General features: G+C 41.2%; 1 protein-coding gene across 4 annotated transcripts in view; it reads right to left on the bottom strand.

Annotated features, from left to right (window-relative positions):
• The window catches only part of suclg2 (succinate-CoA ligase GDP-forming subunit beta), a 416,386-nt gene that overhangs the window by 117,904 nt on the left and 279,601 nt on the right, over window positions 1-18,881 (bottom strand). For all 4 annotated transcript variants that reach the window (XR_005943576.1, XM_041192068.1, XM_041192066.1 and 1 more), the window contains one exon: window positions 12,486-12,628. Coding sequence is in view for 3 of the 4 variants with exons in the window: in XM_041192068.1 (XP_041048002.1) it covers window positions 12,486-12,628 (143 nt within the window). In the remaining variant the exon portion in view is untranslated. The remainder of the gene's footprint in view (window positions 1-12,485; window positions 12,629-18,881) is intronic.

An 18,881-nucleotide genomic window follows, 5' to 3' on the forward strand; every position in this document is an offset into this window, starting at 1 on the left:
GTAACCAAGGCCAGTAGCTGCCATTTGGTACCAACCAGGCAGAACTCTGCTAACATTGCCTGGCTCCTGTTTAGCCAAAGCTCCATTCAATTTAGCAAAGGTTGCTTTACATGCTGGATACATGCATAAGGAGAATTGATTCCCAGAAGTCAGAAATTTAAATGTTTGGATACTGAGAAGAAGAGTTTAAATATTCAAAATATTTAAAATAATATTAGATAGATTTGACAAGTGTCAAGAGAGTGCGGCAGACAAATGTTATATCTACCTGACCATACAACTCCAGGAAGTTCCATTCTGCTTCACTCCAAAGATCGGGTTGGACTTTGCCTCTGGATTTACACTGCCAGTTTAGCACTGCTACAAAGCTATTGTGGCTTTACACCAACATTAAATTTGCCATGTAAATGTACCCATAAATACATTAAAAATCTTTATTTAAAATAAAACCATTAGAAATAGTTGAGAGTAACCAAAATGCTATCTTGGTATGACCTACACAAAGACAACTTTTCATGTTAACCTTCAGACAATAAACAAACAATTTGAAATGGCAGATTTAGTATTACATAGACAGATAAGATAATTTAGTTAATAGTGCTTTCAGGGTCCCTAAGATGAGGGACTAAGTTGCAATGACCAGCACACAGTAAATGATCTTCATGATCAAAAAAATTGTCTTAAGTACCAACCATAAGTTCCAAGTCAAGTTATTTGAAAACATGAATTGATTTTTAATTATATAACTAAATGCAGAGTTAATGAGGCTCACCTAATTTAATTCATAGCCATAAATTTCAGTATAATAGAAAAAGCCTGAATTGATTATAAAGTATTTAGTCCTTCCTTATTAAGATTAACAGCTTGAATCTGACAGTACATCAAGTTTTATATGATTTTATGCAGTTTTACCTTGATGAGTTTAATTAAAATTATAAGTTAAAAATTTAATGTCTTATCCTAATGGGAAATAATTGGTACCTATTTTCTTTCTTGCAGTAATTTTCTATAACCCAGAATTGTGCATATATCACAGTGACATACCATTACACACTTAAATTATAGTCTTATGTAAACTTTTTTAACCTTTTTGTCCAACATCCAGCTATAAATAAACTGCCACTTCCTCCAGTAAAAGATTGGGAAAACCAAAGTTATTGTCAGTCCCTACCATAAACTTCCATCCTGACATTGCCTCTAGGTGAAAGTTGATGTTTGAAATCTAACATCCTATTCAACCTTGAGATGAGCTTATAATCCCACATACTCTCCATCACAAGAATCACCTACTTCCATAACATCGTCCACCACTGCTACTTAGTGAACCTGCTGCTGAATCCCTCATCCATATCTTTGTCCACATTCAATTATTCCAATGCCCTCTTAGCCAACATCCCATCCTCCACCCTCTTCAGCTCATCTAAAACCCTGCTACCCATATCCTATCCCTCACCAGCTCCTATTCATCTATCATCTCTGCCCTGGCTGACATACATTGATTACTTAATGCCTCCTATTTAAAATACTTACTCTCCGATTTAATTATAGACATGGCCTCACCTCTCCCATCTCTGCAACCTCCTCTAGTCCAACAACCCCTCTCCAAAACTCGCCATTCATCTGACCATGATCTTCTGTGCAACCTCCAACCCACTCCCTTTTCCTCACCATGATCTCACCTGTCCAATTATTATTCAAGATTAGGGAAACAGAATCACATCAAGACTTTTAAAGAAGCTACTGCATTTCTGTAGGTTACATGAAATGTCAATTATTGAAATATTAACATGAATGCAGCCTTGGTGTACTAAAGATACTTTGCACATTCACGCTTTTTTCAAAATAAATGTAAATTTTCAACTCATAGGGCAGGATTTTGCCCTTGGCGGGGGTGCTAAGCGGGGGTGGACCGCCACCCATGATCGTCTCCACATCACGATTTCACGCGGGTGGGCTAATTAAAGCCCGGCCTGCATGGATCGCGAGCGGCAGTGCTGAGCGCTGACTGTGCTTGTGGGGGGAGGAGGGAGAGCTGGGCCGAGCACAGTTTGCACATGCGCGAGAGAGTTCTTCAATCTCCCAGCATGAAGCTGCCTCAGTGAGATTGAAGTACTGTGTAAAAAAATCAATGAGGAGAATAAGAATTTAATAAAACATGTCCCCTCATGTGACTATGTCACATGAGCTGGGACATGATTTTAATTCAAAAATAAAGTTTTTATTTAATGTTTATTTGCTTCAGGAAACCTCATCCCGCCCATGGATAAGGTTTCCTAAAAAATGGAAAGGCCGCTTGGCCCTTTTGGCCTGCCCCTATTGGACAGGCAGTGTAAATTTAATTTGTATTTAATTAGATTGTTAATGGCCTTAATAGGCCTTTTAATTATTGGCGCATCTGCCGAATGAAATATCGCGAGACTGCGCGATGACGTTGGGGCGCACGCCCAACATCATCATGCGTAATATTCTGCCCATAATATCTTGAAAATGATTTCTAAGGAATTTAACATTAAATGCATTAAAAAATTCCTAAACCTTATAACCTTAAATTCTACTGGCAAAATTACATTCTTTTCCGCACCTATTTGAACTGTTCACTGAATTAGGTTCCAAATTAGACATGTAACACAACATGTATCGCTGATATTCAACTTAAGATCTGATAAGTATAACACTGAACTGACAGGAGGAAAGTGTCAGGGGTTTGATTTTAAACACAAAGTAGTTTTTTTCAAGCACTTTAAAGTCATTACTTCCCCTCTTTAGGTTCATTACATTATCCAGATATGACAGATTTGCTAAGTAACTCTGTCAAGGTTTCTGACATTGACAATTCTGAAGCAATCACACAGAAATATAAAAGACAATCTGAGATAATTCACTCTTGCATTTTCACTCCCTTTGTGTGGGAAAACATTTGACCTTTATTTGATGCATATTGTGCAAATTAGTTAAGATAAAGTGTTGCAGAATAATAAAGTATGTTGCTTTCACTAGGGAAGGGAGAACCATAAAATAGTTGACAAATCCTCCATTTAAAGTTATAGGCAATAATAATATAAGAAAATTGTAGCCATCAACTGGTTTTAGCAGTTGGGTGCACCTGTGCAACAATGTATTCGAATTCTGCCAATAAAACTGATATAATTCCATATTGATTTCATACGAAATCAAAAAAATGAAATGCTGCAAAAGTGCCCAATGCATTTTTGTACACTGAGGCTGAGGGCAGGATTTTTACCTTGTCAGGTGGGTATGATGGGTGGGCCCGGGAGTAGTCATGAAACACGCACTGCAGCACTGCCAGGGTGGGGTCGAGAGGAGGGCAAGCATGGAAGTTTGTGCATGCGCGCGGTTGCACGCAATGTTAGCTTCCTGAGGCACAGAGCTGCCTCAGGGAATTGAAGAATTTTACAATCAAAAATAAAAAATTTACACATGTTAAAAACATGTCCCCTCATGTGTCTCTGTCGCATGAGCAGGGACATGTTATAAATGATATTTCAAAATTTTTATTTTATTTTTAATTCCTGCTGGAAACCTCATCCCCAATGATGTTTCAGAAAAAAATCCAAAGCCTTTTCACCTGCCCGCCAACCATAGGGTTGCATTCAATTAATACTTTAATGGCCCTAATAGGCCTGTTAATTGTTGGCAGGTGTGCTACTGACTTCCCCGCGAGCCCGCTGGTCGAAATATCGTGTCATTTTACGCTCGAGTGGGTCGAGCTCAGTGAAAAATTCAGCCCTTGCTGAAAAAGCATTTCCACTGTGACCAGCAACAATATCAAATTATGTTAAAATTGTTCATAAATTCTATTAAAGTTTTGTGTTAGTTTCTCTAGACTAAGAAGCCAATAGCATTACAGACCTGGAATTTCTCATAGTACTGCCAGACAAGATCTAGAAACTAAGAGAAGAGTAATTTCTGAATTATTTTTCACATTATGTTGCATTAAGATGAAATTCAACAGTCCGGTATATCATTTGTGGTACACGGGTAAGTTAAATTTGTCCACATCTTTTCCTAGGCAACAAGGTTGCAGAATTTCAGCACAAAACAATGTGACATATATTCTCATGGGTAGGTTGGAAGAGTGTGTAATAAGATGAATTAGGCTAAAATCATGTAAAAGAATTCCATTAGTTCAGATGGAAGAGAGTTACTTTAAGACAGAATTATTAAAGTGCCTCTTCTCCCTTCAAAATAAATGGTTTAAACATCCAAAATCTGGTAGCTGAGTGACAGAAGAAATTATATGCTCAGTTTATATTCTTCTTTACATCGATGCCTCACAGAAAATTTTCAACATTAATAAAATTCATTTGAAAGTCGCAATTGAGCCAAGCAAGACAGAAGCCCTTCAAGGAGAGTGGATTCATCCCGAACTCACCACCTCCAGAGAGATAGCGGGAAGCTTGAGAAAATCTTCCTATGCTCCATACACAACAGAAAAGGACAGAGGTAATGGAGTATGTAAAAGGTGCAGTATGCTCGAAATGGGACATCAGTTCTGAGTAATGACTACAGAAAATGCATGCAAAGATGATAAAGCTTCAAGCAGTCATATACTGTACATTAGCCTTTCAGCAATTACTCTGACATATCTAAGACTAAGCTGTCTCAATTGTACAGACATTATTTAGTTGCCTTCAATATGTATTTAAAATTTACCAGTCACGAAAATTGGTGGGGTGGTAAATAGTGAAGAGGATAGCCTTAGATTACAGGAAGATATAGATGGGCTGGTCAGATGGGCTAGTCAGTGGCAAATGGAATTTAATTCGGATAAGTGTGAGGTAATGCACTTGGGCAGGACAAACAAGGCACGGGAATACACGATGAATGGTAGGACCATGGGAAGTACAGAGGATTAGAGGGACCTTGGTAGGCATGTTCACCAGTCCCTTAAGGTAGCGGGACAGGTAGATAAGGTGTTTAAGAAGCATATGGGATGCTTGCCTTTATTAGCCGAGGCATAGAATATGAGAGCAGGGAGGTTATGCTAGAACTGTATAAAATGCTGATTATGCCACAGCTAGAGTACTGAGTGCAGTCCTGGAATCTGCATTATAGGAAGGATGTGATTGCACTAGAGAGAGCGCAGAGGAGATTTAACAGGATGTTGCCTGGGCTGGAGAGTTTTAGTTATGAGGAGAGATTGGATAGACTAGGGTTATTTTCCCTGGAGCAGAGGAGATTGAGGGGGAACATGATTGAAGTATATAAAATTATGAGGGACATAGATAGGATAGACAGGAAGAAACTTTTCCCCTTGGTGGAGGGATCAATAACCAGGGGGCATAGATTTAAGGTAAGGGGCAGGAGATTTAGAGGGGATGTGAGGAAGAATTTTTTTCACCCAGAGGGCGGTGGGAATTTGGAACTCTCTGCCTGAAAGGGTGGTAGAGGCAGATACCCTCTTAACATTTAAGAAGTATTTGGATGTGCACTTACGATACCATGGCACACAAGGCTATGGGCCTAGTGATGGAAAATGGGATTAGAATAGTTAGGTACTTGTTTGACCAGCACAGACTCAATGGGCCGAAGGGCCTTTTTCTGTGCTGTAGACCTCTATGACAGTCTCCTGCACAATGAAACTTTTTCCATAAGTTTTCAGAGGACTATATTTAGGACACCAGTTATAAATTATTTTGACTATCTGATGTTTTATAAAAATGCTGCAAGGTGAAGTTGCTAATAGTGCTGAAATCCATAGCCTGTACAATAGCTAAGAATAATTCTTTTGCAGGGGTCTATTGAAAATTTCAGTTTTTTAAAATCAACCAGTTATAAAAGGAATTGTATCAGTCCAAATGAGAATCTAGGTGAAATTAATTTTATTACTTAAACAAAGACCCTGCCTGCCTTCAACGTTCATTAGCGATGTGACATTATCAAAAATCACAACTACAATATTCCCAACGAACAAGTCCAGGAATTTGTTAACATGCTGAAGTTATGGCTACTATACTCCTGGAATATTTATATAATTTAGACAGTACACAGAGAAAAGAGAAAAAATAGAATCTAGCTGCAGAAGACGTAATTTACAAACATTATAACATTTACAACGTCCATTAGGAATCTGATCCATTGCAGATCAGCAGACCTACTTGTAAGCACATTGTTGCAAGAACTATGACTTATTTGAGTATTGCTGTAAAAAGAGACATGCTGTCAAAGCTTTTCGTTTTGCACTCATGAAGACAAATTCACAAAAATAATAATTGTAAAGGGAACAACAATTTATACTGCATGAGAACAGTGTGCTATTAATTGGCAAGTGGACTCTGATTGGTAGAGGCATTGCCATGGATGGTTTACCTTTAATCTAGGTATATTGTATCAGAGGGAACATGGGCTATCTGTCACATTCTACTCCAAAAGGTGTTAAATACTGCATTGTCATACTATTACAATCAGGCTTAAACTAATAGTTTTCTTTTTACAATCATATTATACAGAAGCAGAAAAACATAGCAACTTAATTGGTGATAAATGTATTTCGAGAATATAGATATCAGTCCACAAACAATTAGAATTCCTTTTTCTAGAATGGATTGTTGACACTTTGTTATGCAATAGGATTTTGGAATGGCAGTCTCTTTCAGAATTTTAATAATACAATGCTGTACATGAGCAACCTAATTAATATCCTAATCCACAGTCTTACTGTCTGCTTAGAACTCTATACATCCCACATCATCTCAATATTCTGAATTGCGCTGCTAAACCTGGAAGAGCTTTCCAGAACCTGTCACATGTAAAAATGCTTGTTGACTAGCTTCTTGCCCAATTCTGGATTCTATCTCTTCCACAACATAACTTTGCTGATTTTGCTTCTTATCAAAACTACTGTGGTCAATGTTCTGCAGAAATCTCCTCTCTTGCTCCTTTTAAGCTCAAGATATGCTCCCCAACATGATTAAATTTTCAACACAGAATCAAAGAACGATACAGCAGAGAAGGTGGTTGTTTAGCCCAGCATGCCTGTGGCAGCTCTTTGAAAGAACGCTCCAATTAATTCCACTCCTCTGCTCTTTCCCCATAATGCTGTAAAAGGTTCCCCTTCTAATATTTATCCCATTCCCTTTTGAAAGTTATTGTGAATTTGCTTCCATCCCTAAGAAGAACTCAATATGTAAACAAAAATTCTCAAACCACCTCTTCATTTGCCAACTACCTCAAATCTGTTTCCTCTGGTTACTGGCATATCTGCCCCAGAAACAGTTTTGCCTTATATATCCTGTCAAAAACCTGAATTTGAACATCTCTATTAAATCTCTACCTATCCTTTGCTGCACGAAGCAGAGCAACACCTTGTCTCTCCTCATAACAGAAGTCTTTCAACCCTGATACCATTTTAGAAGTCTCAGCTGCACTCTCTTTAAGGTCTTGACAATATTCCTAAAGTGTACTGCCACAAATGACCACACCACTGGGGGCCTAATCAGCATTTTATAAAAGTTTAGTTGGATTTTACCAGCCATCTTCCGGCCACCATGGGATATTACCAGCAGCAGGAACCTCAGCAGCACTGCCTCCCACCAGGTGACCAATGATGCCAATTAGGGACAAACTCACACTGGTGCCAGTATTTTACTGGCATGGGGAGGTGCTGCCATCACATGGGGACACTAGAGGGAACCTTGGCAGCAATAACCACCCTGTAGCTATGGCGCTGCTGTTAGAAGGTGCACCCTCCTGACCAGCAGGGTCTGCCTGCCTTGTCTTTGAGGGTTCCCAAACATGGAAGCACCCTCTCCTTCTGCCTGCAGTTCCAGCAGTGACCACTTCTAAAGGTGGCGCAGCCGGGGCTACTGAGTTGCTGGCCCTCTAATTGGGCAGGCATTTCTGGAAGACTGTCCTCAAATGTACAGCAATCCCAGCGGTGGCCTCTTAATTGGCTGCCACTTGTATAATGCCACCAAGGGTCCCACCACCCGCTCGCATGGGCTCAGGTCTTGCTTTCAGTCCTCTCAGGACTTAGTACTGTAATATGCCTTTGTGGGATATGAGCGTGACATCACTGCAAGGGAAATGTGTTATGTGATCCAGTCGTAGTTTCACTTTTGCTTTGAGCTGAGCACACACACAGCTCTAATGTCTTTAAGCAGTAAACCTATGTATAACTGTTCTCATGAGCCTAGTCTTAATAAACAAACCCACCACACGGTTACCCAATCCCTTATGAGTGATTGGTGTGTGGTGTCTTGTACAATAAATGAGCCCATTATAACAACCCAACAATTACCTTCTGAGAAAATCCAGCCCTTTGCCTTCAATTATAAAGCCAAGGATCCTGCATTTCTTTTTGAAAACAACCTTCCTCAAGTTGTTTTGCCATCTTCGGGGATTTGTGTGCACATGCTCCCAAAAACACTGTTCTTGCAACTCCTTCAAAATTGTATCATTTAGTTTATATTGCTTCTCTTCATCCTTCCTATCAAAAAGAATCGCTTCACAGTTGTGTGTTAAATTTCATTCCTCACATTTCTGCCCATTTCACCAAAGCCATCCTGAAATATGTTTTTATCTTCCTGATTATTTACTACATTTTTGAGTTTCATGTCACCAACAAGCTCTGAAATTATAACTTATATACACAAGTCTATTTCATTCATCATTACTCTCTGCTTTCTGTCCCTTAGCCAATTACATATTCATGTAGCCACTGTCCCTTTATTTCTATGGGCTTCAATTTTGCTAACAAGTTTATTTCATGGTACCTTATCAAACGTTGTTTGAAAACAATATACCCATCAAACGCACAACCTTCATCAACTCCTTCTGTTAGTTCATCAAGGAACTCAAATCAAGTTAGTTAAAGTTAGTTTGACAGGGGAGATTGTAGCATAGTGGAAATGTCACAGCACTTGTAATCCAGAGGCCCAGGTCAATGTTCTGGGGACAAGGGTTCCACAATCCCACCACAGCAGCTGGTGGAATTTAAATTCAATTCTTAAAGCTGGAATTGAAAAGCTAGTGATGGTGACCATGAAACCACTGCCGATTATCATAAAAACCCATCTGGTTCACTAATGTTGCAAAGTAGTTGACTCTTAACTGCCCTGTTAAATAGTGTGGCTAGCCACTCAGTTCAAGGGCAATTAGGAATGGGCAACAAATGCCAACCTTGCCAGTGGCGCCCACATTTCATGAAACAACACATTTAGAAACAAACATGATTTGCCTTTAACAAATTCAAGTTGGTTTTCATTTATTAATGCATATTTTTCTAAGTGATGATTAATATTGTCTCAGACAAGTGTTTCTAAAATTTTCCCCACCATTGGCATTAGACTGACTGGTCCATATTTGTGGGTTTATCATTCTCCCATTTTTTGAACGGGGTGCTGAGCATTTCTAATGCCACATTCCTCTAGTACATTCCTCCCATATCTAAGGGGAATTAAAAGATTGTGACCAGGGCCTCTGTAATTTCCACCCTAACTTCCCTCAACATACTAGGATGGAGCCCAGTCAGGTTTTTCAACACTGAGCACCGCCAAACTTTTCAATGTCTCCTCATTATCTATTTTTAATCCTATCCAATCTCACTTCTACATCCTCCTTTATTGTGATGAAATCCTATTCTTTGATGAAGATGTATCTAACATACTCATTCAATACCTCAGCTATGGCTACTGCCTCCATAAGATAATCATTTTGGTTCCTGGTGGGCATGATATTAGAAGATGGGATCAAAAAAGATAAAAAGAAATTAATAATAGAAAATAGAGGGGTGGGAGTGGGGGGGTAAAAACACTAATTAACTAATCAAAGTGTTCTGGGGACAAGGGTTCAAATCCTACCATGGCAGCTAATGGAGAGGATAAAACCCCTGGTTTGATTGGATTGCGTCCGCACATAGTTTTAAAAAATTACAGTAGAATGAAGGACTGTTACATATATGTAAAAAATAATTAGTATAACGAATGTTGCCCGAGAATGGTAGATAGCTAAAATGCTTATCATATTTAAAAATGATTTCTATATTTAAAAATAGAGGTGGGGCAAGTTCTGGAAACTATAGACCAATTAGCTTATTATTGGTTGTAGAAAGGTTGTAGGAATCCTTTACTCAAAGATGCAATAGAAAAACGTCTAGAAACAGGAAATATAATAAAAGAATAAGCAATATGAAAAGGAAAGGTCATTGTTAATGAACCTTTGAAGTTGATGAAAAATTAAGAGAAACAGTAGATAAGCATTTGTAGTAGATGTAATATATTCCATTTTTCAAAAGGCTTTTGAAAAGGTGTTGCATAAAGGACTCATGACCAAGGTTAGAACATGTGAAGCCAGGGGACTCGTAGCAGGATTGATAGCAAGCTGGCTACGAATCAGAAAACAGAGTAGATGTTAAAGGAAGTTGCTCAGAATGGCAAAAAGTGAGGTGGTGTCCCACAAGGATCAGTGTTGGGACCACTGCTGTTCACAATTTACATAAATAATGTGGACTCTGGAACTGAAATTTAATTTAAAAATTTGCAGACAATACCAAATTGGGGGATGTAGTTCATACAGAGGAAGGCTGCAAAAAAATACAGCAAGACATCAATAAAATTGCAGAATGGGCACGCAATTGGCAAATGAACTGCAATATGCTGTGGTACATTTTGATAGGAATGAGGAACACGCATATTCTTTAGAAAGTAAGTGCAGAGGGGTCTGAGACTACAGATACACAGGTTAATAAGACCACTAAAAAAGCAAAGTACTTTGCTCATTTCTAGAGGAATAAAATTGAAAAGCTGAGAAGTTATGTTTAACTTGTATAGAATCATGGTCAGACCATACTTGGAAGACTGTGAGTAATTCTGGAGCCTATATTGGGATGTTTAGTGCTTGTATCCATTGTGTCTAGGACATCCAAAGGTGATACTATCTCAGGTCAAGAAAAATATTCCTTCATACTGACTTCCTCAGAGCCTGGCACAATGATCTTCCTCATTACGATTCAACAGAATAAAAGGTCACCATTCCCTTCTTTTTCTTAACAGTTACTAAGTTGTCACTAATATATACAAAACATATACTTAGATAAAAGCAAAATACTGCGGATGCTGGAAATCTGAAACAAAAACAGAAAATGCTAGAAAAACTCAGCAGGTCTAGCAGCATCTGTGGAGAGAGAAACAGGGTTAACGTTTCGAGTCCCGTATGACCCTTCTTTAGAGCTGAAGAGAAGTGGAAACACAATGAAATTTATACTGTTATAGGGGGATGGGGGCAGGTGGAGCTGGATAGAAGGCCACCTCCTTCAATTTGGTCTACTGCTTCTGCTGCTCCCAATGTGGTCTCTTCTACATCGGGGAGACCAAATACAGATTGGGTGATTGCTTTGCGGAACACCTCCAGTCTGTCTGCAAGCATGACCCAGACTTTCTGGTTGCTTGTCATTTCAAAACACCATCCTGCTCTCATGCCTACATGTCAGTCCTTGGCCTGCTGCAATGTTCCAGTGAAGCCCAACACAAACTGGAGGAACAGCGCCTCATCTTTTGATTAGGCACTTTACAGCCTTCTGGACTTAACATTGAGTTCAATAACTGCTCTCTACACAGATGCTGCGAGACTTGCTGAGTTTTTCCAGCATTTTCTGTTTTTGTTTCAAACACTTATTTGATGTCTTACCACTCCACTGTAAACATCAGCTCCGTTGCATAATTGTTTTTACAAAACATTTTACTTTAATTGTTAAACAAAATTATGTTGCAGTTGATTGAATATTAAAAATAATGTAAAAGCTTTGGCTGAAATATTTTCCCTGTTGGAGTACAATATTTCAGGGAAGGTATTTATAGGCAGTAGCTGTTTCTGCAGGAATTTCACGTCATGTGATGCATCTGGTTTAATGAAAATAATTTAAGTTGCTGCTGAATTCAGTAAAAATATTTCATTTTTTTGTATTGTATAGCTCAATTTAACTTATGAGCTAAATTACACTTAGGACAAACATATGCAGTTGAAAACCTTATTATATAAAGAATTGGTGAACATCAATGAAAAAAGCTAGAAAACCAGGAATGGTTGACATTAAAGATATTTACTGCCACATGAATATTAAAGGAAAAATAGTAGCTGTATTGCAACAATAACTTTTGGTGAATAACACAGATAAGCTATGTGGATTCACATTTGATTTTGATTTCCCCTGTTAGTATTAAGCAAAATCTCTGCAGATAGTTAGCACTTCTCCAAATTCCAAATAAGCAATACGTGCATATATAAATTTATAGGCAAACATTTTTGTGGCCAGAGTATCATGTTATGTAGATAATTGTAGAAAAATGTGCACGCGTTAATCATTGAATTCTGTTTATAATTGAAATAATGCCATTTAGATTTGAATTATTTATAAAACCTGAAACTTAACAAAAAATATCAGTACAAAAGCACTTGCTGTTGTACTACATTCCTCTTCCATCATAAGATGTTGCAAAACTTCTGTGTTTACAAATATGTTGTCTTACCCTAGGATCTGCAGTAAGCAGCTTAAAGGCCTGGTACACCTGATTCTCTTGTACACCGCCACCCAGATCAAGGAAGTTTGCTGGTTTTCCTCCATGAAGATCAATGATATCGCACGTAGCCATAGCAAGCCCAGCTCCATTAACTGTTATAAGGGAGACACATAATCTTTTACAATCTTATAAGACATCATCTTACAACACACCAGGCATAACAATACAAAAGAAGACCTCAAAAACTAGTAATGTTATGAATAGTTCCATGTACAAACTTTCAAATTTTAGCAGTAGTGACTACAGAAGGAGTTTTGCATGCAACATGAAACATTGGCTGGGTTCATACTGTTGCTACAGCTAAATACAACCCTATTCAGCCTTGATCAACAATTCAATAGCATGTTTCCTTTCTTCAATCCTGATTAAAGAAAAATACTGAAGAGCATTTTTACAATGAAAAAATGAGAAAATATAGCTTAATATATTGCTGCAAATGAATATAGCTAACTTGCAAAAAAAGATTTGACCACACAAGAAGGGATCCTTTAGTTCCATTGATTTTTATGGGCTGAATTTTCTGGTTGGTGGGTGGGGGTGGGTGGGGGGGTGGGGGAGGGGAGATAGCGAGAGTGGGGGCTGACCCAATCGCCAGCCATTTTACACGGGCAGGCCAATCAACGCCCACCCAGCGTAATGCCCAACTCCTGAGGATAGCGGGGCCAGCAGCGGAGGGAGTGTACTGAACGCTGGGACCAATGGCAGCCCAGCGGCCTATTTAAATGAGGCACTGGCAGCCTATACAAGGCTGCTCACAATGGCAGGTAGAAGGGCTCACCAGAGGGCTTCTGATGAGCAGGCCAACAGAGCAGGCCAGGCCGGGGGGCCAGTGTGCCCCTTATTTCTCAGATGACTGCCTTGCTGCCCTTCTCGAGGAGGTGGCAGCACAGCAGGAGGTGCTGGTTCCCCAGGATGGGAGGAGGAGCCCCCCAGCATGGCGAAGCATGCCTGGGAAAAGGTGGCGGAGGTGGTAAGCTCCCGCGACGTGGTGTGGCGCTCCTGGATCCAGTGTTGCAAGTGCTTCAACGACTTGTTGCGCTCTGGCAGGGTGAGTACCATGTTGGCATTGGTCATTTAACCCAGCAGGTCGGCTTACCCCCCACCCTGTTGCGCAACCCTTGCCCTGCCCCCTGCCCCTATGCACCCCCCTAAGTCTGAATGTAGTGACTGCACTGAATCATGGACAGCATTTGTCCTTTGCTGGATGGGCCAGCAGATGTTGCCCTTGCTGAGTCAGCCTGAAAGGGTGATCAAGAGATGTGCTTCCCCTGCAGCATGTGTTACATTGAGTCCCACATGATTGGTTTGGGGCCAGCCTGGAGGAGCTGCACCTAGGTGCAGTGCTGGAACTCCAGGACATGTCAAAGTCAGGGTGATGACATGCTGGGAGGGGAGCTTCAAGGTGGCATGGCAACGCACCATCCGCTGCCCTCTGCATTCCACGTGCTTGTGCCTCTTTGCTATGGAAGGATATACCGTGTGCTGCCTAATGTGATGTAGGCAGCATGTGGCCAAGGAGGAGATGGTGGGGGGGATGGGGAGCAGGCCTAGCATCTTTGTGTGAGTGTTCGGCAGCATCGGAGTGAGGAGGCATTGGAACCCTGAAACATCCCACTCTGGTTGGGGTGGGCCATGAGCGAAGAGAGTCCATGTGCAATTTTCACTAATCAATGCTCGTCTCTCATTTTCAGGAGAAGAATGCTCATAACGTGGCAGAGCGTGTGAGGACTGGGGGAGGCCAGGCAGTTAGCCATTCTCAGCCGCTTCGAGCAGAGGCCTTGGATCTGGAGAGGCGCCATGCGCTCAGGTCCACTGGTGTTCGTGAGGCTGGGGTGCCATGGGCAGGTATTTATGCCCAATAGTGAGGTCAGCATTGTTCTCCCAACAGCCATAGCACTGCTGATTGTTAACTTATTTAATTTTGCAACATGGCTTGACCATTGGTTATGGAAGGATGAGTGCATAATGATCCGGGAGACAGGGATGCACTTTGTCATTGTCTCCACGTTAACTGATCCACTGTCCTTGCTCTTCCTTTCAGCATCATCAGAGCAGGGCTGGGAGGAGGAGCAGCAGAGGCCCCCTCGCACACCTGAGGGACCTGAGGTTTCACCAGGGTCACACCATTTCTGCAAGGCAGGCACCAGCGCAGATACTAGCACCTCGGTGGGAATTCGAACATCAGCTAGTGTCCCAGGGCACAGTGGTGAGGGCACTTCACAGTCAATGGAGGAGCTGGCAGAGACACAGTGTGCCCATGGCACCAGCAGGCAGAGGACTGCAGGGGACCAGGCACATGCTCAGTCGATGCCTGATGATGTGGCTCTGGAGTCATCCGCGACGCAGCAGGTGCAGGAAATGTGGCCGGATGTGCAGCAGCATCTGGGGGAGATACATGAGGCTATGCTTGGCTTGGTCTCTGTGGTGGAGGAGTCTACACGGATGATTGCTAAAGCAATGAGCCACATGTCTGAGCGCCATGCATCTTCCATGGAGAGAGTGGCAGCTCTCGTGGAGAGGCTACTCCAGGAGACCAGTAAGGGCTTCCTGGGGATATGCTCTGACCAGCAAGCCCCTCACAATGGCATTGACTTCAGTTGGTCAGTGCCAGTGTGGGAGATGGTCTGGGCATCAACTTTCCCAGCTCGATGCCCATCCATCCATTGTGAGCAGGGAGGTCCGAAGCAACCTCACGTCGATGCAGCAGCTGTCTGGCGTCTTTGTGGGCTCCACTCAGTGCACTCCGGATGCACACCTCAATCTCACTCCAGCTGCCTCTTCTCAAGGAATCAGCCTGGGTGAGAACCAGCAGCTGAAACCCCTGGGGCCATCAATCAGGTGACTCCAGGCGTGTCCAGCTGATCCCAATCCTCCTTTCCTGTGACGCCATCGCCTCCAGCTCCACAGGTTGTGGAGGGTGTACCTGCCTCACAGCAGGATACCCAAAGCTGGCCGGGGCCCTCCAGATCCCTGCCCTCCAGAGGACGCCCACCAAAGTCATCACAGATAACGGCATAGCAATCAGCAGGCTGCCTCTGCTGTGGATGTTGGGGATGCACCAAGACATAGTGGTAGGGTTAAGAAGGTCAAGATATATTAGAAGCAAAATGGTGGCATGGATATTCACCACATGTATACACTGCATGTCACTGTAAACAGAAAAGCACCCATTTCATTTCTCATTTTATGTCTGCCTCCTCTTTATGCTGAGCTCTGTTGCATTCTATGACCAGACCAACTTGGATCCTCCCTTTGTGACTGCAGAAACCCCTCTCATCGTCCTGGAGGAGCATAACGTTCAGGTTTCCCTCCCTCCAATAACTCTCGGCCCTCCTCCTGTAATCCTTAATCCCACTGTGATGGTGGTCGATATCCCTATATGACATGCCCTCCCCCTCCCTGGACTGGGACAATGACAGTCTTTGCAAGCTCAGCAATGTAAACTTAAGTACCAACTTGCTTCTCGATCCTCCCATTGTAGGGAGGATGGGAGAATCCTCCCAATACGCCTTTCTTTAAGAGACTCTCTCCCTATTGTAGCCCAGAGGAGACTCCCCCACCACCCTCCCAAACTCCCTCCCCAAATCATGTGTTTGAGTGAAACCTTCTTCAGTCTCCAAGCCCTTCCCTTGCCTCAGTCTGGTCTCCATCCCCACCCCTAGTCGAGCCCTTGCACTGTGGCACATCAAAACTCATGCCCTTACTCCTGGACTGGTATGTTGCGCCTTGTCTCTAAAAGCTCCCTGAAAGCAATATGGTGCTTCGAAGTATGACGTGGAGACCGAAGTGCCACCAGCGCTGCACAATGCAAGGTAGGCAAACAAACCTCGAAGTCAAAAGCCAAGTGCAGGTCACCAGGTACATATCACTGTGAAACACGCCAGTCTAATTAGATGCTGGCGTGGCCTATTGATGCAGCATGGGGGGGTGATTCCAGCGAGCTTCCTTGATAATGAGCATTCATGAGATTCAAATATATTTAAATTGCATTCCCGACATGGCGCAGCGGGAAACGTGTGTCGCCACTGGGGTCTGGATCGGACTATCGCAACCTGTTTTTATGCCGGTGGGAAACTAATTTTTTCAATCTTGCGATATTTTCCGCTCCTTCCCGTCATGAGGCCCGCCACAGGAAGGAACAGAAAATCCTGCCCATAGAGTGGTAACAGGAGGCCTTTTGGCCTGTTATATCATACAGGCTCTTTGAATAGGCAACTTAGCTAGCCCTACACCCCCACACTTTACCCATCGCCCAACAGTATTTTCTCTCGAGGTACTTATCCAATTTCTTTTTGAAAGCCAAAAATGAATCTCCCTCCGCCATACTGTCAAGCGCATTCCAGATCCTAATCACTTACTGTATAAACAAGTTTTTCCTCATGTTGACGTGCTTTTTTTGCTGTTCATCTTATGTCGGTGTTGCCTTGCTCTCGATTCTTCCGCCTCCGGAAACTGTTTTATCTCTACTCTGTCTACATTCTGCAATTATCTATCAAATTTCCTCTCAACCTTTTCTTCTCTAAGGAAGAACAACTACAGCTTCTCCAATGTATCCCATGTAACTGAAGCCTAGCATCCCTGAAGCCATTCTCACAAATCTTTTCTACACCCCCTCTAAAGCCTTTACAACCTTCTTAAAGTGCATTTCTGAGAAATCACTGCTATATACTCCCTTGTTGTGGTGAGTGCACAGTGATGGCCTTTCACGCTGTATTTTATAACAAATATTCTTGTCATCGTTGGATGAAGTATATGCACCAGTGCCTGTCCCTGAAAATTAAGCACTCTCAATGCTGGGTTTATGTCAGAAATTGTACGCGACTACTAAGACAAAATGAATGTTATAATTTAAGAAGATAGTTTAATCTTTATAAATCTAATTATTTATTTTTCCTTAAATGTATGAAAACATACATTTTTAATCAACAATATTTTGCATGTACTGTCTTGGATATTTTATGTTCCAAAAAAGATAGTTGGACTGATTAGTAAATATGTTGGAAAGATGACAAAAGACAAGTTAAAAGGAAGAAGGAAAGTAGCAAGGCAAAGGGACAAAAGGAGGAAGTTCCAGAAAGTAGGGCAAGGACAGCTGAAAACTCTACCTGCAAGTTGTAAGCACACGGAGAGGAAATGCACAGGAGACAAGATTCCCAAAACTGTAGGCACAAGAGTTTGCAGATGTAGACAGCAGCAAGGCCGTAAATGAATTTTTAAATATGAATAACAATTTTGCATTTGGTTCAGTAGGAACCAGTTGAGTTCACTGAGTTAAAGAAATAGGAGTTAAAGAAATAGGAGCTGCAGTAGTTATTTGGCCCTTCAAAACCACTCCACAAGTCAACAAAACTGACCATCTACTTCAAATTAATTTTGTCACAATTATAAACTGCATGCCAGTTTTTACTGATTCCAGCTTCAATCCCTCCATTTCCCAAACACTAGTATTCAATTCTCATTTGTTCTCAATACCAGGGATGCTCTGAAGTTTATTTGCTAGTACAAACATACCACACAGACATTAAAACAAGACACTAATCTGTGCTTTTTAATTCATTGCTATTCAAGTGTCCCTCCATTTAACAGTCTTTCAGTTATTCCTTTCTAAAATATATTACATATAAGCTGTGACATGAATTTAAATTTCTTACCTAGGTCATCATCCAATTCCTAATAATAAATATTATGAAGATGGATGTTATTATTTTAATATTTTGGGGAATATGATGGTATTCTACAAAGAAGGCAGTGTGTGTATATGTTCTCATGATTAATTAAACTGGGGGAAGGTTCATAGAGACAGGTTGTCTATGGGAGCTGACGGATGAAAGGTAAAGGTACTACATGCGTGCTTTTGTAACGAGAGGCTATGGTGAAATTGGAATTACAAATAAATATGTTGGGTTTTAAAATTTGTATTAGGTGCTAGGTAAGGACTTTACTTTTCAGAAGCTAAATGTCAAAGGGAATTTAAGGGACTTTTACAACTTACAAAGGTTTCATAAGTAAACAAGGGAAGGTTAGTAAATGTTTATTTGACCAAAAAGTGGAGGCAATAGGAGACATGAAAAATTTTTATATTTTGGAAAAGTTGAGTTCAAAGAGGTGCTTAGGACAATGGACTCTAGGATGAAAGGGGAAAAAAGATATTTAAATAAAGATGTTTGGTTGAGTTGAGGTGGCTGCGTTGAGGAGATGTTTTGAGACCAGATTTGTGCTGAGAAATATTGTGAATTTGAAGGAGACAACCAGTTTCAAGCCAGAAAAGTCTTTGTTTTCAAAATGTAATCTGTTTCTGAACTTCCTTCAGATTCCATAGCAGAGTGGAAGAGAGTGAGAAGTCGT

Source organism: Carcharodon carcharias, chromosome 7 (genome assembly GCF_017639515.1).
Source record: "Carcharodon carcharias isolate sCarCar2 chromosome 7, sCarCar2.pri, whole genome shotgun sequence".
Lineage (NCBI taxonomy): Eukaryota > Metazoa > Chordata > Chondrichthyes > Lamniformes > Lamnidae > Carcharodon > Carcharodon carcharias.